This window comes from Musa acuminata, chromosome BXJ1-2 (assembly GCF_036884655.1).
Source record: "Musa acuminata AAA Group cultivar baxijiao chromosome BXJ1-2, Cavendish_Baxijiao_AAA, whole genome shotgun sequence".
Taxonomy (NCBI): Eukaryota; Viridiplantae; Streptophyta; class Magnoliopsida; order Zingiberales; family Musaceae; genus Musa; species Musa acuminata.
Genome location: NC_088328.1, coordinates 17,272,548 through 17,290,916, shown reverse-complemented (window position 1 = coordinate 17,290,916; position 18,369 = coordinate 17,272,548). Strand labels below are relative to the sequence as shown.

Below are 18,369 nucleotides of genomic sequence, written 5' to 3'. Positions count from 1 at the left end.
AAAAATACATTGAAACATACCTTCAAACTTAATCCCAAATAATTTCTTACAGATTATGAGAAATAGGAAAAAAATACACATACTATACCTGTATGTATTAAACTGCTCAAAATTACTTTAATTCAATCCAGCATAGAGTAACAACACATCGATAAGTGATATAATTGGCATTTAGAAATCCCCAAGTTAAAATAGCAGGGTAAAAGCAAAAGAAACAAACTCAGCACAAGCTACAAAAGGAAACCAAAAAAAAAGGAAAAAAAAAAGAAACAGCAGTATTTGATCTTGTCAACAATGTCTTATGATGAAGCAACTCTCAGCTTTTCCGTGTCAGAAGGCGGCACGCCGTGGCCTCTCCTCGGCAATGTTAACTCTTAACGCACGACCATCCAGACTCTGTAAACATCAAGAAAGCAAAAAATTATTAGATGCTCAAAGTATGTAGCAGTATCAAATATCTAGTTTCTAACTCATCTAATTTTTTTGTTCCTACCATTAATTTAAGAGTTTAATCACAATCAGTTGCGAAAACCAAGTGGCAATTGATTCATCAAACTTATACCGGTTTCTACTTGATGCAATTGCACACAACAATGCTTCGATTAAAGTACCCTGTTATAATGTGTCATCCCATGTTATCAGGAAAAACAGAAATTAACAATCAACTCTACGTCCGAGATTTCATTATCAGACCATGCATTAGCCATTTTGCACACTTGGGATCTACCAGGGAAGATTTAATATCAGCAAGTATAACTGGCTAAACTAAGTGAACTCACCTGTCCGTCAAGAGCAGCAATCGCATCATCCGTTTCAGCCTGTGATGCCATTTTCACAAAGCCAAAACCACGGGAGCGTCCAGTCTCTCTATCGTATATCACCCTTGCTTCTAACACTTTCCCATGTTCACTAAATACTTGCTCCAGGCGGCCATCATCCACTTGCCAAGGCAAATTGCCAACGTAGACTCTCAAAGAAGGCCCGAATTCCCGTGTTCTTTCCACACGAGAACCTCTGGGTGCAGCCTTGTTTACAGTCAAGAGCCTGCCACTAACATCCTGTTTCCAAAGTAGAAAACAAACTATCAAAAATCTTACCATAACAAGAAAACAAATGATGCTACCCACACAGAAACAAGAATCACTTCATGCTAGCCGAAGCTTGAAAGAAAATTAGGAAGATCATTGGATATTAGTCAAAATCAAAATTCACCATACTGGAGCAAAGGGTAGGCAGGAACTTTTACTTCACAAGAAACACATATATTCCATACTCTTTAAATAAAATACAGAAATATATATACATATAGATATACACATATATAATTCTGAACCAATTTGTATGCAGTCGTGCCCAAACATTGAAACGGCATGAGCAGCAGCAGCAGCATAAGCATGTTACAAGTTTAATAAATGAAAACATAAATAAGAAAACTAATGGAGTATTCAATACTAAAAAAGTCATATTCACTAGGTAGCTTAGATTGCAGGCCTAATAAAACAATTTGAGAGTTGGAAAAGAATCAGAAATTAATTTGTTTTTAATGATACTGATCCAAGTCAGCCAAAAAGTTATTGAACATCTTTTCTCCCTAACCTTGCTACGGTGTGGAGTTAAAGCTCAAATAAGTTTGGTTATTCCTCCTCCTTACTGTGCCAAAGGATTAACAGTTTATAACAGTCCAGATAATCTGTGTTGACCTGAGTCAACACCATCCAACCAAATGCTGGTTGGCATTGTCTTAACCTCATCTGAATGTAGTCTCATCTTCCTGAGCATTTATTAACTAAATATATTTGGAACTCATCTTCCTGAGACTTGGCAGAATGTCCCGGTGGGATTTTAATAGGATAACAAAGAAACAACATACCCCTTAACAAACAATATAAAAATAATCGATCACATTACTGCCAAGCTAGGACACATAGATGAACTGGAACACAAGCCATACAAAAAGGAAAAAAACACTTAAGACATGGATTACTTATATAGTTATAATCACTAAAAAGAAAACTGTAACAATGTTAAGTGGTTAATATCCACTATATTCTGCCATTGTTATTCACCTTATGCATAAGCAAATTAAACCTCAATAAATTATTAGAGGTCAGCACAGAATTTCTTTCTGCACATTTCCAGTATTACATAATCCAAGTACTGGAAAAAGAAGTTGCCACGTGATTTCCTCCTTTTCCTTGAAAAGGTAAACGAAGATGTTTTGGTTAGTCCTTAGGCAAAACTAAGATCAAGGAAAAAAGATACTAAACCAACTTTAGTGTAGACTTGACAAAATTCAACAAGTGAAACTATTGCACTAAATCAGACATCTTGCAGAGAAATAGACACCAAGGAAATATTTATTTCGATAGGACTTCATACCTATCATAAGCGATCAAGCATAATGAACATGATCAAATGGACATAATGAGGATAGATTAACACAAAAGCACCTAACACTATAGAATCAGAGCTATCTCAGTGATCCTACAAGGACATCATTTTGAGTGTGCACGATTTCTACATACAGTAAGCAAGGAAGAACAAGCACCAGCTCGGTAATCACAAAAGAGAACATACATAACGATGGAACATCTCCACAGCTTTTTCTGCTTCTTCGACAGTGCTCATGGTCACGAATCCAAATCCACGACTCTGATCAGTCTCCCGATTGTAAATCACCTGCACATCCACAAGCATAATCCCATAATCGCAGAGAGCTTATTGCCATTATCGTAATCCAACACCAACATCAAAGCAAAGGAGTTAAAGAAACGAAAACAAATCAGAAAAAAGAAAAAAAACATTTGATTATAAGACCTAATTGAAGACCTCAAAAGAATAACTTATTTACCTCAGCGACCTCGACAACTCCAGCCTTATCGAAGAGCTGGGCCAGCTTCTCGCTGTCCATGTCGTAAGGGAGGTTCCCGACGAAGAGCTTGGCCTCCTCGGGCGGCTCGGAATAAGGCTCCTCCTCCTCCCCCCCGACAAACCCGCCGTCTGCCTCGGCGGCTATCTCACCCTCCGCAGCCTGCTCCTCGTCTCCTTCCCACTCCTCGAGTCCTGACCCGGCTCCTTCCTCGGGCGCGGGCGCTTCCAAGTCAAAACCTCCGTCTTCGACCTCGTTCCCCTCCTCCTCTTCCTCCTCCTGGCGAGCCCAGTCCGAGGTCTGTGCCACAAACGGAAGCAAAGGAAGCTTCCTTCTGAACGAGAGCAACAAATGGGAGCGAGAAAGACGGGGGAAGCGGGGGAGCTTGGAGGTGCGAAGGGATGGGAGGAGAGGGAGAGCGGGCTTGGAAGAGAAGAGGGGGGTCGGGAGAGAGGGGAGAAGGCTCTCCGCCGTCGAAATGGGCTTGAAGGCCATGCCTGCCGCCATGGATCGGAGTGGGGCAGAAGAGATAGGGGAGGAGAGGAGAAGGAGAGAAGGGGGCGTGTGGGATTTTGGATATGAGGCGTAGATGGGGAGAACCGTAATACTTTGGTATTTTGCACAAACACTCTCACAATTAATGATATTGTAAACGGACGTCTTGTCAGAGACAGAAATACAAAAGTTAAATATAATTTAGTATAAAAATTAAATAAATTCAAATTTAAAATTAAAAGATTCTATATAAATCTAATAACTAATTTAATATGCAAGTGAAATTTTGTATTATATATCCCTCCAAAGTTACTTTGTTTTCTTCTATTTTCATATATATATATATATATAAGACAGTAAACTATAGTTAGGCCCATTATTGACAACAGGGGGCTATTGAATTAAACTAAGCCCATTTCCAAAAGCCCAACCAATGTGCCCAATTTCAGTTTAGCCATCTAATTGACCTAAGTACTTAAATTGATCAAGGAATTGACAAATTGGCCAATTGATTGCCAAATTTCGTCGATCTGATAACTATACAACGAATTTGAGCATGAACCGACCAATCACTCTATGAGACTCCTAGAGGTCTTATAACAATTGTAAGATACATCAGATTAGATTAGATTTACTACTTGTTTGGTTTGGTTAGGGAGTTGCTTGCATTAACCTGACATTCTTAACCTGGGTGAATGATAGTTGGTCGGATATGAACTGCTCGGCTGCAAGAACAAATAGTAAATGCTTGATGACATCGATTCAGCATGCATTCTTCCAAGTCGTAGTAACTGAGAAAGCTGCTTATAATTGGAAGATACTGTTCATCACCGTGCCATGAAACACGCCCGCTTGATTCAAGGAAGCCTATTCAGGAATGCCTCCCAAGCAAAAGCATTTGATTGATTGTTCAAGAAATTGACTTCAAACCGTTCGGATACAAGAAGCCTAATGTAGGACTGGACAACATAACCAGCGAAAGTAATGCCATAACATGACACCCATTTATTTCCATGTTCTTAGGGAGTCTTGTTCTTACATGGAAGCAGAATCTGACACTGCTCAACAACTATGTCCTGATTCCAGGTAGCGTTTTCCGCTTAAGAGTAGCTTGCAAGCAGTAGCATTCTACTATATCTGACAGACATTAACTCGAAGATTTTGGAATAGAATAATGATATGGCAAAGCAGAGGATCGTCGGGCTTTCATTTATCACGACACTCGGCTTTTGAACACTACTCTTTCTTTCAGTTGAGAATTCCACTATTTGTTTGTTGAAATATGATCTAAGATAACCAAGGAATGATCAGTTGGCTATGCGGAGGCCATTGTGCCATGCACTGTTATCTGAGTGAGATGAGAAATCATATTGGCTGAGAGTAATCTTAAAATCTATGGAAGTTTCTCTCTCTCTCTCTCATCATATACAAAGCTTGAACATATTTATGGTACTTTGGTAGAGTTAATCTACCACAGCAGTTATGGACCAAACTACTGAAGGAATTGATGTAAATGAGAATGATGCATCCCAGTTAATTTGGTCTAAATCTGACTTGGTAATCTCTCAGTCGATGAGCTCTGCTTCAGCCAAGCTTACTGGAACTGCATTCCTCCTTGCCAGGTAGCACATTACTCTAGCAGAGGCCACCTTCTTAGCCAAGAGCCTCCACTTAACGTCTTCCTCCTCTTCTTTGAAGTTCATCTGCTCCATCTTCCGCTTGAATTGGCTACATCGCAACAGATAAGCAAAGAAAGGTTAGGTGTTGGCCAAAGCATGCAGATGAAAGTTGCATGGGATGCTGCATGCTTACGAGCAGAGGGGGACGCTGCAGGGGTCGGGATGCAGGCAGATGGATGCGTGGAGGCGGAGGAGCTGCCACAGGCGCTTGCAGCGGGTGCAGCCGAGCTGCTGCTGCTGCTTGCGGCTGCAGGCGGGGAGGTGGCGGATGAGCTGCTGGAGGCCGCGGCACGTGGTGGGGTTCGGGCAATGGGTGCGGTCGCGCGGTGGCGCCTCGCGGCCGGAGGGCCTGACGTCGGTGCAGCCGTCGGTGCAGATGTGCTGCAAGCACTCCATGGCCTCGCTAAGCTCTGCATATAGCGCCTGTTCCTCCCTCTTCCTCCGCTGCCGCTTCTGCCTCTGTAGATTCATAGACGCCCATGAAACTAACCTGCTTCGAGGAGGAACAACATCGAATCATTGGAGTAGCGTATACCAAACGAGCATCTTGTTGGGATTGGAGGATGTCGAGCTCGAGCCAGGGATCGTTGTCCTGCAGGAAGCGCCACGCCTCGGTGCGCTCGACGGCAGCGAAGTCCCCGGTAATGACCCTCATGCAGCGGAGGTGCAGCCATGACGCGTCGCACCGCCGGGCCAGAACCAACAAATCCACCACGCTCTCCGCCGCCAGCCCCGACGCCAGCGCCATCTCGCACGCCCGCTTCAGCCAACCCACCTGGTAGACGTGCGACAGCACCAGCAAGTGCACACCGTGCTCTCCCATCTCCGCCGCCGTCGGCACACACCTGCAGCCATTCAATCATCGTGGGCTCTTGAAATCTAGAAGATTTGGAGCACCTAATCTAAGTTTTGGTCGGGTTGAATCCGTCTAAACATTCCAATCCGTTTCCTGTTGGCTCTCTCTCATGGCATGGAGCTGCATGGCTAGCTGTAGTGGCACGGTCCATGTCCTTGTAGTGGGGTTCTTCAAATATATCAGGTAGAGAGTCATGATTAAAGTTGATGTTGAGATCGAAATGCACGAGAAATGCGTGGTCTCGATCAAAAAGGACTAACGTCGCAATCAAAGCTGAGCGTTTTTTTAGGCATCCATCATGACTTCCTCCTCCTGTGATGGTGGTGCTGACCTTTGTACCATCTTCCATCATCACGCTGAAACACCCACCACCACCGTCTCCTCCACGAGTACATAAGAAGGCAAACTACTCCCGAGCTGAGGAATCCAGAGGATGCTAACCTGGAAGAGTAGAGCAAGCGAACGAAGACATCTACTGCACCACAAGGAACTCCGAGAATGGAAATCACTCTCTCTTCGCCCCCGCGTTGGCGTGGCTGATCCAACATACTCTCCAACACCGGCGACGCCGACGCCTTCGGCACAAGGAACAGAACATGGTTCGATCGTGAGAGATCCAAGCAACGGGAACGAGGAAAGAACCGAAGATGACGTTCGTAGCTCACCAGAACTTTGGAATGAGCAGGAATCCTGCGCTCTCCGGCAGTCAGTATCTGGACATCAGGCCATTCCCAGAACCCGGCCGGAGCGTTCGTCGAATAGCTCATCTCTCCTCTGCTTCTGCCTCTGCCTCTGCCTCCCCTCAAGGCTGGTGGGCAACAATCAGGCGACCGGAAACAGCAGTGAGGAGCTGAATCAACTCATGGAGGAGGAAGAGATGGGAGGGGGTGTTTGAAGCCAAGGGGAAGTGGGGTAACCTTGGAGCAAGACAACAATGGTTGCGTCCATGGCGAGCTGAGTCGGAGAATTTAATGGGAGCGTTTCCACGGGGCGGGTTCGTGTGCAGGACAGCTAACACTCCGTTGAAGGCCCGATGCTCCCCGAGATTCGTGCAACCATCTGGAAAAAGCCGAGTCCATCCCGTTCCGAAACGTCATCATCCGCGTACATCACGCTTTGAGAGTCGCGCTATGATAGGCGCCCATAAGATCCGATCCAGGGTTTCGTTCGTGTACCAGAATCGTTACCACGCACTCTATTTGATCGATGCAATGGTGGCTTGGTAGGGTCCATCCAACCCCCAACGTGAAAGTCGGGTAGGACTTCGCGGGACCAGAATCCATAGTGGTGTTATTGGATCGGATCTATTTATGACCGATTTGGTGAATTCGGTATTGACCCAACAGTGATCTAATGGACCCGAATTACAGGATTGGCATGGATCTTGCTCCTAAATCCGCTTTAAATAAGTATCCAACATGTCATGATCTCGTAATTGTGGCGTGCAATTCTTCTCTCGTCTGTCAATTGAGGAATGCCTACCGCTGAAGCATCAAATTGGGTGGCCAGAACAGATCGAGTCGATAAATCTTGCCTAAGTAAGCAAGTTGGTGAACATGGACATGTATTGGCTTATGATTGACAACATGTGTTCCATGGAGTTGGTATATCTATTGATCGACTTATATTTTGATAGGTTTCATACTAACTCTCTCTTTTTTTTTATAATATAAATATGACTTTTCTTTGAGCTTATTGTAATAATGTAGTTAATTGGATGAAAAGTTTTATATTTAATGTATTAGTGTACTAAGTTAGTATTGATTTCAAGAGCTAATTATATATTATCTTTTACACTTAGATTATATTAGTATCACGATTTTTATACTTAAAAAATTTACATTGAGTTTTCTATAATTTCATAAGTGAAATAAATAATCAACTGTAGTGACGAAAAAGATAATATGTAACATCACGATCAAGTGATGGGTAAAAAAATAATTTTCTTTTTCATTTTCAATACATGGGATATTAAAATTATATTTTCAACACCATTCCATTTAATTTATTGGGGCTCTCCTTCCTACCTCTTTATTTTTTTCTCTATTTATTTATTTAAAAAAAAAAGAATTAGATAAATATGATACAAGTTTAGTGCTCTACGTAATAGCAAAAATTGAAAGAGGAATATAATTAAGAGATGAATTGAAATAAAACAATCAATTTGGCATTTGGAAAGAAGAAAAATAAAAAAAGAAAAAGGATTTATATTATATTATATATATATATTATTTATTTGTGGCTGTTCTTCTTGCGGAGGACGACCTCGGTGTCGAGGCCGAAGCCGTCGATCTTGCGGACGCGGACGAGGTCGGAGCGCTTGAAGAGGCCGAGGAGGCCGTTGACGCCCCCGAGGAGGTCGTTGGCGGAGTATTTGTCGCCGCGCCGGTGCACCGCGACGTGGAGCACCGCTACCCCGCCAGGCCGCAGAGTCCGCTCCACCTCCGTCGCGAACCGCTCCGGGTACAGCGCGTGGTCGAACACGTTGGAGAACTCGAAGTCGAAGGAGTCGTCCGTGAATGGCTGCGCGTGGAAGTCGCCGGCCACCACCAGGGGAGGCGCCGGCGCCAGGTCCATCCCCACGGCACCGACCACGCCGATACCCCGCAGGGCCGCCACCTCCTGCCCCATCCTTGCCCCGACGCAGAGCGCCGCGGATGCGTTGGAGACGAGGCCCTCCGCGGCCAGGTCGGCGAAGAAGCGGGCGAAGACGCGCACCTTGCGGTCCCAGTCGCGGGTCGCCCACAGGCGCCGGAGCCGCGGGTCGAGGGTCTTGTTCAGCTGCCGCTTGATGTAGTCGTCGTAGGAGCGGAAGCCAGGGCGCATGCGGATGGCGGCGGTGGAGGTGGCGACGGTGGTGGTCCTGGGCGAGCTGGGTGTGGAGGAGAAGAAGAGGTGCAGGAGGAGGAGGAGGGAGAGGAGGAGGAGGAGGACGAAAGGCTTGTGGGGAATGGACATGGAGAAGGAACGGAATTGTTTCGTCGGGGGTATTATGGGAAACAGGGTTTCGAGAAGAATGGAGAAAGCCAGACAACGCCGTCCTCTCCACAAGTTTTATATTTAATTGATCGGTAAAAGTACCTATATACCCCTACGCGATCAATAAATTCTAATATATGGATACACGCTCTAATAATTAATCTCTCTCAGTGAAATCTAAATTGACATTGTGACATTGAGGCTTATGTTGATGATAGTATTAAAGATATTTTTAATATATAATATTTTTATATATTTATAACTTAAGTTAGCTATTGATACCCTATTTAGTCTGTGGTTAATATATATATATATATATATATATATATATATATATATATATATATATATATATATATAGGTATATATATACATATATATATATTCATATATATGTATATATATATACATATATATGTATATATATATTATATATGAAGAGACATGTAGGCTTTTGTAAGGATAGATAGAAATTAAACTTTATTTGAACCTGACAATGACCCACAAAATATAAATGTTTATTTAATTATAACTTTAAAATATGCCTAATTTGAGATCATGATGAAATTATCTACAATTAAGCCGAATATCAAGTGATGGTGACAATTCAACTCATCATCTATTCTAGCTGAACTTCGATTGATTAATGGCACCAATTGGAACTAATTGACTCAAATAAAGCCTTAATTAGTGCTATTTTAAAGATTTGTTATATTAATGATCATCTTAGACTAAATTGAGCTTATGGCCTCCCAATTGGAACTTAATAGACATGTATTCTAATTTCTTTGCATTTTATTTCAAATAATTACTTGTTTTTCGGATTTCTATATATTTCCGGCACTGTTGCGCAATTGAGTTCAAATTTCAGAAGGAAAGTTAGCTATAACCAATTGATAGATTCAACTCCTTAATAACCTCAACAAACCCTAATTTATATAGTTTATTTATCTCAGCCATTAGTCTCACCTCTCTCTCTCTCTCTCTCTCTCTCTCTCTCTCTCTCTCTCTATATATATATATATATATATATATATATATATATATAAAAGTCAATTAAAATATTTATACATTTCCGCTACACAGGATGAAACTTGAGGATGTTAAAATCTTCCTCATTTAAGGACTTAATTGTAATACATGAATGTTTGTAGTTCTTCTCCTTAATTAGACTTCAATTTTCCGGTAGACTGCATGAATTTTATTACGGTGCATCTGATTCATATCATGACACTCCATTTCCACCTGTTTAAATACATGACAACTCCCTAATCTTGTTCTTGCGATCCTCACAACATAGTAAAGCTATGAACAATCCAACCCAAAACCCAACCAAAAAAGACTTATTTGTGAGCGCCTCCTTTCAAATTAATTACTTTTTTAATTAATATAATAAAAAATTGATTAGAGGGACCCACTTTCTGCACCAATCAGGCCACAAAAGCCTGGTCAAGAGTCTACGAATTAGCCGCCGTGGGACCCGCTCTACTTCTCCCTCCGCTTTGCACTCGGAGAGAAGAACACGACAAACGAACGTAACCGAAATAACTGTCGAAGACCTCTTCCTCCTCCTCCTCCACCATCCTTCCCTTCCCTATATATTCGTCATCCCTTCCCCTCCCTTCCCTTCATCCTCCATTCCTTGCTTCCAACTACAGCAAATAATCTCATCATGGCGAGGCTGCAACTCCTCCTCGTGGCCGCCCTCGTCGTCTTGGCCGTTGCAGCCACCTCCGCCACCACCGACTTGGCCCCGTCCACTGCCCCGTCCGGCTCCACGCCCAGCGTCCTGACCCCGATAGCCACCTCGCCTGTCCCCGAAGACGCTGCTGCTCCCACCGAAATCGACGACGGCGATGCCGGCGGCGTCGGGTCGCCTCTCGGCACCCACGCAACAGAGCCGGGCAACGCCGGCGCTTCCCTTGGTGGCGCCACCTCCGTCGCGGCTGTCGTGGCCATGTCTGCGGCCGGCTACTTCATGCTCTAAGTTAGTTGCCTTTTGAGGCCTCTGCCATGATGTTGGCTCATTCTCACTAAGACTAGTTCTGCAGTAAATCTATCTATATGTGACTGAGTTGAATGGAGGCAAATGAGAACCCCTTTTGGAATGTCATGTGTTCTTGTCATTGCATATCTTGAGATGCAGTATAGGAACAGCGCAGAGGCATCAGATGCATTTTAATGCTTCTCACAAACATTTAATCAGTGGAGAGTAACACCAACAACAAATACAAAAGGAGGTGAGAAACTGATCATTTTTTGAAGGGATTAATCAGACAAGAACTCTTCATGAAGAACACAATTAATTGAAGATCCTAACAACTAACAAGGATTAATAGTGCTATGTTCATTCAAATGTCAAATGACTCACCTGCTGCCATTCTTGAGCTGAAGAAATAACTAGTTGCAGCAAAATTTTGTGCAGAGTTCAAGAGGAAAGATTTTAGCTCCATTTGCCAAGAAATAATTGTGCTGCTATTTAGCTCTGCTGAAAGCAATATCTGTGTGATACTAGTGTTGTATCAAGACATGTTTCATAATGAGTTAAAAGGTGAAAGGTCATCAAAGAAACTATTTATGCTAATTGATAGCTATATCTAGGGCAATATGTGCGTGAGACTAATATTGTGTCAAAATATTTTTCATGAATTAAAATGAAGCTGAGGACTCTGTCACGGTTCCATAATTAGCTTTTGATCACATACCAAACTGAGCACACATTCATCTTATCCTTGGATAATTTTATGATTTATGATTGAAATTATGAGTTAAAACAGGGTTGGAAATTCAAACATTATCTAGGTTCAAACTCAAAGATGATCACAATGTTAATCAAACATTCTGTAGTATTATGATCTGATTATTATCTTGGTCTAATCTACAAGTAACATGCTCTCTTTTACGTTGTCGGTAACATCTGGGGGCCAAACCACAACCACCTTGTTAATTGTTATTGATAATTGCTATCGATTTGCATGTTAATTATTCAAGTTGATTTCAACAAGTCGATAACCACAGAGCTTCTTGTAAATTTCTGTGGAAGCTGGAAAATATATCTTACTCTCATCTAAATCGAAATATCATGCATATCCCCCTTTTTCAATGCTCCAAATGCAGAAGAACAGTAAGAGACTATGATCAAAATGTTTAGTTTCCTAAACAGCTTAAATAATTCATGCGTTTATTGTATGTAATCCTGCAAATTTTTGAATTTATTCATTCATATTCAAGGTAAATATGCTATTCATTGAATAAAAGCATGATCATAGTTTTTAAAATATTTCAGGCATAAATATAACTTTCCAATATTATTAATCAGTAAACAATTTCATTTCACTGTAAATAAGACTGCCCTTATTGTCATTGCCATTCAATATATCCATTCAAAACAGTTCAGACTGTGTTTACTTATCAGAAGCCAAATATCTTTTTCTTGATGATGTGAATGACCTAAAAAATTGGAGGTCATCTAGTCTAGTTTAGGGATCTAAAAGTCCAAAGAATCTATTTAGTAAATCTTTTCATACCAATTGTACTATTCAGTAGCTAATCACATTTAGTTGTGTATGTCTTTTGCTGTATGAAATCAAGATTTGTTGATCCAACCATACTGAAGACAGATACCCATCAGACCGTAACAAAAAGGTCACATGTGTTGACCTTTTCCCAGTGCTTAGCTTAAGTCAGATGAACTCCTGTAGAATATAGTGTGCACTAATTTTTTCTATTATTAGAAATTTTGTATTCTAATACAATCCATCCTTTGTTCATGCTGGTGCTATTCTTCAAGCTAAAACTGCTGTTAATTCATAAGCAGCTATAAGTCTTGACTTTGAGCTTCTCTACCTTTGGATAACATGCTAAAATAAGAGACTTCATAAAGAAAAATTCAAACTCAAGCCATGTTCAGATAGTATCAAATCATGTACAAAAAAGAAGACCTATTGCCAACAATTGTATCATCATAGCTGAGTTCAGTAGGAAACCTAGCAAACAATTAAATGAACAAAATGCAAAAGGATCATGAAAGTTTAACTGAGATCAATATCAACCCTTTGAGGGCTACTCGTCCCATCCTGGCCCTGTAGGAGTTTGATGCCAAGCTGACCATAAATGGCCATGCCAAAGGCATAAAGCTTCCCTGATTCTGTCATGGCAAATGTATGCCCTGCTGCCTCATGCTCCTTGGTGGCACTGAGCCGAATGATCTTTTCACCAGCGCAAGTGAGTGAAGTGACCAACTTTGGCGTTAGCTGATCTAGGCGATGACCATACTGTAAAACAACGAATCAGAATGATGCAGGAAGTTACTCAGCCGCACAATATCTAAAACTAATGCATATATGGCTATAATTAGATATCATTGATTGATATAAAAGAATTTTGACACTTGTTTTCTAAAATCAATCTGTAAATATTACTGCACTAAAATCTGAGAAATTGCAAGAGGTGGGTGATACATCAAGGAAAGACAAACCCGATACACATGATAAAAGGAAAAGCTATATAAAAAAACAGGTCTAGGGAAACAGTTCTGAACCTACTCCTGGAAATTTGCAGCAAGAGGGATGCAAAAGGACTTGCAACAGAATCATAACAATGAGTTTGAATGATCTAGCGTGAAGTAGCAATTCATATTTTAACAGGAGCAATGTCAGAGTAAACGAGTCCAAAAATGGTTACAAGCTTCTGTTTTTTAGTTGGATCTGCTCTTTGGTAATTACTGAACATAAATGTGCAACTTTATTCTTGCACAGGCACTGAATCATATCAACCTTTGGTATCAACTGAAGCATCAGCAACAGCTACCATGAGACACATTGATTTATCTCTGTTCTTAATATAATTCCACAATTTAGGCAATACATTTAACAAAGATTCAAATGTAAAGTTATATCAAAAGCAATACATTCAGCTCATCTTTGGAAGGATCTATAATCGATCTTTAGCAGATAGTTGCATGATGATTTTGTTTCAGTAGAAGATAACACACATGCTCACTATAAACAGAAGAAAACAATTAAAGAAGCATGAAGGAGCATCAACTGACCTGAGGAGGATAACCTAAATTTGAGTCAGATCCTCTGCCAAATGAATAGATATCACCATTCTCAGTGATCACGAAAGTGGTGCACAAGCCTGCTGCAACATGTACAGCTTTGACATGGCTCAGGCCTTTCACCACCTTGGGAAGATTCTGGTAATCCTCATCTCCATGACCCAAGCAGCCATTGTATCCCCATCCCCATGTACATACGCGTCCATCCTTGCCCAAAGCGATAGCGTGCCAGCTACCTGCTGAAAGCGCAATAGGCTGCAGGTTGAGTATCGCAAAATGAGCAATCAGCCTTGGGTGGTGCTCATCGTCCGTCGAACCATGTGATAGTTTTCCTCCCAAACCACAGCCTAAAGAGTACACACACCTGTAGAACAACAACAAATAAGAAGAGTTCTTCACAATTTAGTTTCTCTGTAATCATTGCTTTTTTTATGGTCTCACAGAAGGTACTTAGTTTAGATAAGATAACAATTTAGCAATGAATGTGAAGTCTTTTGTGTGCAGGGCTTATCAACTCCAAATGCATTGATCACACAACTAAGAGAATTGCATAAAAAAAGCAGTATAAGAACATGGCATTGTTGTGTGCCCATACATGCATGAGAATATAATTGGCTCTCAGCAGAACACCAGTGCCGAATACTACTGTATCAGTCCACCCAAGAACCAGTCTGATACATGAATAACAGAAGGCAATGCTTGTTTGGATGTGTTGGTTGCTATTTCTTCTTGCTTGCATAGTTTAACTTATGAGCTTGCTGTTTGAAACATGATTTTGGTTCAAGATTTTTGTATATGCTTCGTTTTACATTTCATAACAAAAACAGGATGCTCACATATGATGGAAAAACAGCAATGATATCTATCGAGATGCAAGCATATTAGATAGACTTAAAACAATCATCTTGCAGGAATTTGCATGCTATTAAGAAAAAAAATCTTGAGAGGCATTTTATTTGACTAATCCTACAATTTTCCCAATTGATGATAAAGTTCATAATGACAATTAGATTAACTTGATTTGGATAGAGAACTAACATGCCATTAGGCTGGAAAGCAAGAGCAAGGAGGTAGCAGTTGCCGGCAGCTATCTGCACCACTGGTTTGTCCTCGAGAACACCCGAAAGAAGACGGGGAGTGCGATCCGTGGCATCAGTGTCATGACCTAATCTTCCATCGACGCCCCAAGACAGGGTGTACACTCTTCCCTCTCTGGAGAGGATGGCAGTCAAGAAGTGTCCTATTGTTGCTTGGACAACAAATATGTCCTTCAAAGACTCCAACAGCACAGGCGTCTTGATACTATCAAAGGTTGAATTTGATAAGATCGGGATCCCAAAATAGTTCTTCCCACATTGATAGACTCTGCCTGCATCAGTCACCAGCAATGTCCTTTCTGCTCCTGCTGCTGCTTGAACAATGCGAACTCCTTGCAGTGATCTGTGAGGCACAAACTCTTTCACCAAGAGCGTACAAGGCAGATAGGACAATCGTAGTCTGGCGTAACCTGATGAGCCGCGGCATCTCTTCGTTCGACAAGGTGCCATGTCCAAGCTGCCCTGAGTGGTTGTGACCGAAGGTGTGGACCTCGCCATTGGAGGTGACGGCGATGCTGAAGCCAGGACCAGCCACCACCTGAAACTTCTCCCGTCGATCACATGCCCTTTCGCCGGCCAGCAGATACTTGAGGAGCAGCTTGTAGGAGCCGCCGCACCGCTGCTTGAGGGCCTCCTCCTCCGCCGCGGCCATGGAGGCCAATGCGACCCTCCTTCGGCACATGTCAAAGGCGGCAAGCTCGGTGAGGGGCAGCCGCTCGTCGGGGGGGAGCCCGCCGTGCTGCCTGAAGAAGGAACACGTTGCCTGCAAAGGAAGCCACCGCAAAGAGGGATCAAAAAGCTGTTGTGGGCGGTTGCGAAGACGGTGAGGTGAAGAACACTTGCCTCGAGCCTGGCCAGATCATCAGGCTCCAAGCCGTAGGAGCTGAGGACATGGAGCGCCACCGATGAGTTCATGAACAAGAGGCAGATCCCGGAATTGCTATGGTTGAAGCATCGGCGTTGCACCGTCTCGTGGAGGCCGGGGAAGACGATCGAGAGAGGATGCTCTCGGAGATCAAACCGAACGGGAGAGCTCGTCTCGGTGGCAGTAGCAGTAGAGGCGTCCATGCCACTGCCGTCACCAACACGCAATTTGGCTGAAGAGATCAAACCGCAAGTTATTCTCAGAACAGCAACGAGTATCGACGACACCGAATCCCACAAAAATACTTGAAACAGCTTCATCTTTCTTTCCATCAATCGACTTACGGTTTACTCACCTAATCTTCCCAACAGGAACCACGAGTGCATGGATCACCTGCGCGCTGAAACGACAGGATCATAAGCCTCTTGTAAGTTTCAGTAGATCCATGCATGAAGAAATGAACCATCAAAATAGATATTACTACGCAGATCTATGCAAACTAAAGCAACGTGAATCAACAATATCGATCACCAGGGAGGAGGACACGGAGAGAGAACAGGAGGCGCAGGGGATGAGGGAGACGAAGGGTTGCAGCCCAACACCGAAACACTTAATAGTAGGAAGAGTTCCATTTTAGTTGGGAAATCTTTGTTAAGATATATGATTGTTATCATATCCTCTGATTTCTCGGTTCCTTTTATATATTTCCGGACTCTCATTTCTTTGGTCATCAAACTACTACTAATATACGTCGAACAACTCTCGGTGGTTTGAGCTGTGATTTCCAATTGCGTTGGGTGAGTCCAATCATATCTTATGTGTTGGATTTGGTTAGTGTTAATCTTAAGAGTGTCTTGCATTTATTTATATCGTGATTTGACTTAATATATCTATCTTATTCGCTTTATTGTTTATCTCTCTGTTAGAGCTTTCCGCCATGGCTTCCACGTCCAACGAGCTATCAGAGACGACCACGCCATGATCGATCACATCGTCGCCCTCTACGAAGAAAGCCAAGAACCAGGTCACGTTCGAGAAACCCAGTGGCGCGCAGCGTGGAGGAAGCCGACGCCGGAGAACGACGACGACGACGTGGCTTTGCTGAGACCCATGCATGCCTACTGGGCCATGCAACACCACCAAGGCCAAGGCAAAGATTGGATGAGGAGCCATTAGGGTTCCTTCATTCTTGAGGCAGTAGGAAGTTGGATTACGGGCTTTTAAAGAAGAAGATTAAAGATCATATATTAATCGAGAGTATGGAATACAATTCAAAGGAAGCTTTTTTAGTCTCGACTTGGGAACATTCTCATCAGTGGGTAATCAGAAGACACTGTGGCAGTGCTCCTATCAAAGTAATGATAAATACTTCATAAGTCAATGTTGTGAAGAAAAATATTATTCATCTCACTTTGTTTTTAATTTTGATATTTATTTAGGTAAATAAAATTTATGATAGTTATTTCTGGAGCGATTTTCTTGAAAAATATCTCCTTTTTTTTCCATATAAGGTATCTCCTTGTTTTTGTTTTTCCCACATAATCTCATAAATGCCCTTGTCCTTTCTCGCTCATCGCCTTTGCTACTATTTGCAAAGGCGATGAGGTGATGGGAAAAAACGACGATAAGATCTCACGGTGCAAGCGGGAATTGAAAGCAATGAGCAGAGAAGGATGGGCAAAAATATACAAAGGTAATAGGGGCCTCAATATCACGGTCTTAGCTGGAATTGTCTAAAGCGTGAGGCACCCTTGCGGCCAAGACACGAATTTAGCTTGCGTTGCCTAAATCGCGAGGCACTCTTGCGGTAAAGACACGAACTTAGCTTGCCTTGCCTAAGTCGCGCTTCGCCCTTGCGATATTGCTCCGCAAAGATCAGCCCACTTGTAACCTCTCGCAGGTCCCGAAGGACCTGTAAAAGAGAAAGTTGATTAGTTCGAAAGAACGAGCGACGGACAACTCCCGACGTCTCGCGAAAGGGGAAAGCTTTACAAGCAATTCAGCGAGCACCTTGCGTGCACAAGAGAAAAGAGGGAGAGGGGGAAAACAAGGACTTTAGAGGGTTGAACGAACAGTTGCAAGTCCGCAAACAGCTGCTCACCGGGTGTTGGGCGTTGAACAACCTATCGTGTTTATCGCATTGTCACAATCGACTTTCATCCCACAAGGATCAGAATGCAATAGAGATGTCACCAAGAGACGACATGGTGCAACGGATCGTGGTGGAACAGTTCGTGACAATGCGATATACACGACACATTCCCGTGAGGGACTAGATCATATGGAGATATGATCGGGAGCTACTGGAAGCTTCACTTTGGTGAATAACATGATGGCAAGAAGGGCTATGGATTCAAGGAGTGAATGCCATGGTACTGTAGAGGCGGGTCTTCCGTGCTGTCACGGACAAACTTCTCAACAAGATGTTGGATGTAATGCTTATGTGTGTCCGTGTCTTTTGGCATGTTCA

General features: G+C 42.6%; 4 protein-coding genes across 4 annotated transcripts; all 4 read right to left on the bottom strand.

Annotated features, from left to right (window-relative positions):
* Positions 1–93: 93 nt before the first annotated feature.
* Positions 94–3,450, bottom strand: LOC103974574 (28 kDa ribonucleoprotein, chloroplastic). The gene is made up of 4 exons (XM_009389430.3): positions 2,852–3,450; positions 2,578–2,679; positions 780–1,058; positions 94–396 (listed from the first exon to the last, which is right to left on the bottom strand). The coding sequence occupies exons 1-4, from the start codon at positions 3,374–3,376 to the stop codon at positions 331–333; spliced, it is 972 nt and encodes a 323-aa protein (XP_009387705.1). The 5' UTR covers positions 3,377–3,450; the 3' UTR covers positions 94–330.
* Positions 3,451–4,632: 1,182 nt separating this feature from the next.
* On the bottom strand, positions 4,633–6,818 carry LOC135612306 (BTB/POZ and TAZ domain-containing protein 2-like). The gene is made up of 5 exons (XM_065108450.1): positions 6,565–6,818; positions 6,341–6,474; positions 5,579–5,888; positions 5,177–5,502; positions 4,633–5,092 (listed from the first exon to the last, which is right to left on the bottom strand). Exons 1-5 carry the CDS (start codon positions 6,664–6,666, stop codon positions 4,930–4,932), a joined length of 1,035 nt encoding a protein of 344 aa, XP_064964522.1. The 5' UTR covers positions 6,667–6,818; the 3' UTR covers positions 4,633–4,929.
* A 1,313-nt stretch (positions 6,819–8,131) lies between these two features.
* LOC103974577 (uncharacterized) lies at positions 8,132–8,908 on the bottom strand. The gene has a single exon (XM_018821863.2). It carries the CDS (start codon positions 8,855–8,857, stop codon positions 8,132–8,134), a length of 726 nt encoding a protein of 241 aa, XP_018677408.1. The 5' UTR covers positions 8,858–8,908.
* Positions 8,909–12,909: 4,001 nt separating this feature from the next.
* Positions 12,910–16,127, bottom strand: LOC135612304 (ultraviolet-B receptor UVR8-like). The gene is made up of 5 exons (XM_065108445.1): positions 15,878–16,127; positions 15,445–15,797; positions 14,976–15,377; positions 13,929–14,301; positions 12,910–13,152 (listed from the first exon to the last, which is right to left on the bottom strand). Exons 1-5 carry the CDS (start codon positions 16,100–16,102, stop codon positions 12,910–12,912), a joined length of 1,596 nt encoding a protein of 531 aa, XP_064964517.1. The 5' UTR covers positions 16,103–16,127.
* Between the last annotated feature and the right edge of the window lie 2,242 nt (positions 16,128–18,369).

Bases quoted from the DNA above. Each gene is read 5' to 3' on its own strand.
- LOC135612304 (XM_065108445.1), bottom strand. From the start codon at position 16,102: ATGGACGCCTCTACTGCTACTGCCACCGAGACGAGCTCTCCCGTTCGG. The intron at 15,798-15,877 runs GCAAGTGTTCTT...CTTCCTTTGCAG, and splicing joins ATGATCTGGCCAGGCTCGAG to GCAACGTGTTCCTTCTTCAG. The intron at 15,378-15,444 runs GTTACGCCAGAC...TGTGCCTCACAG, and splicing joins GAGATGCCGCGGCTCATCAG to ATCACTGCAAGGAGTTCGCA.
- LOC103974577 (XM_018821863.2), bottom strand. From the start codon at position 8,857: ATGTCCATTCCCCACAAGCCTTTCGTCCTCCTCCTCCTCCTCTCCCTC.
- LOC103974574 (XM_009389430.3), bottom strand. From the start codon at position 3,376: ATGGCGGCAGGCATGGCCTTCAAGCCCATTTCGACGGCGGAGAGCCTT. The intron at 1,059-2,577 runs GTATGTTCTCTT...CTTTGGAAACAG, and splicing joins TGGAGATGTTCCATCGTTAT to GATGTTAGTGGCAGGCTCTT. The intron at 397-779 runs GTGAGTTCACTT...TGATGTTTACAG, and splicing joins TTGCTGCTCTTGACGGACAG to AGTCTGGATGGTCGTGCGTT.
- LOC135612306 (XM_065108450.1), bottom strand. From the start codon at position 6,666: ATGAGCTATTCGACGAACGCTCCGGCCGGGTTCTGGGAATGGCCTGAT. The intron at 6,475-6,564 runs GTGAGCTACGAA...CTTGTGCCGAAG, and splicing joins CTGCTCATTCCAAAGTTCTG to GCGTCGGCGTCGCCGGTGTT. The intron at 5,503-5,578 runs GTATACGCTACT...ATGAATCTACAG, and splicing joins CCCAACAAGATGCTCGTTTG to AGGCAGAAGCGGCAGCGGAG.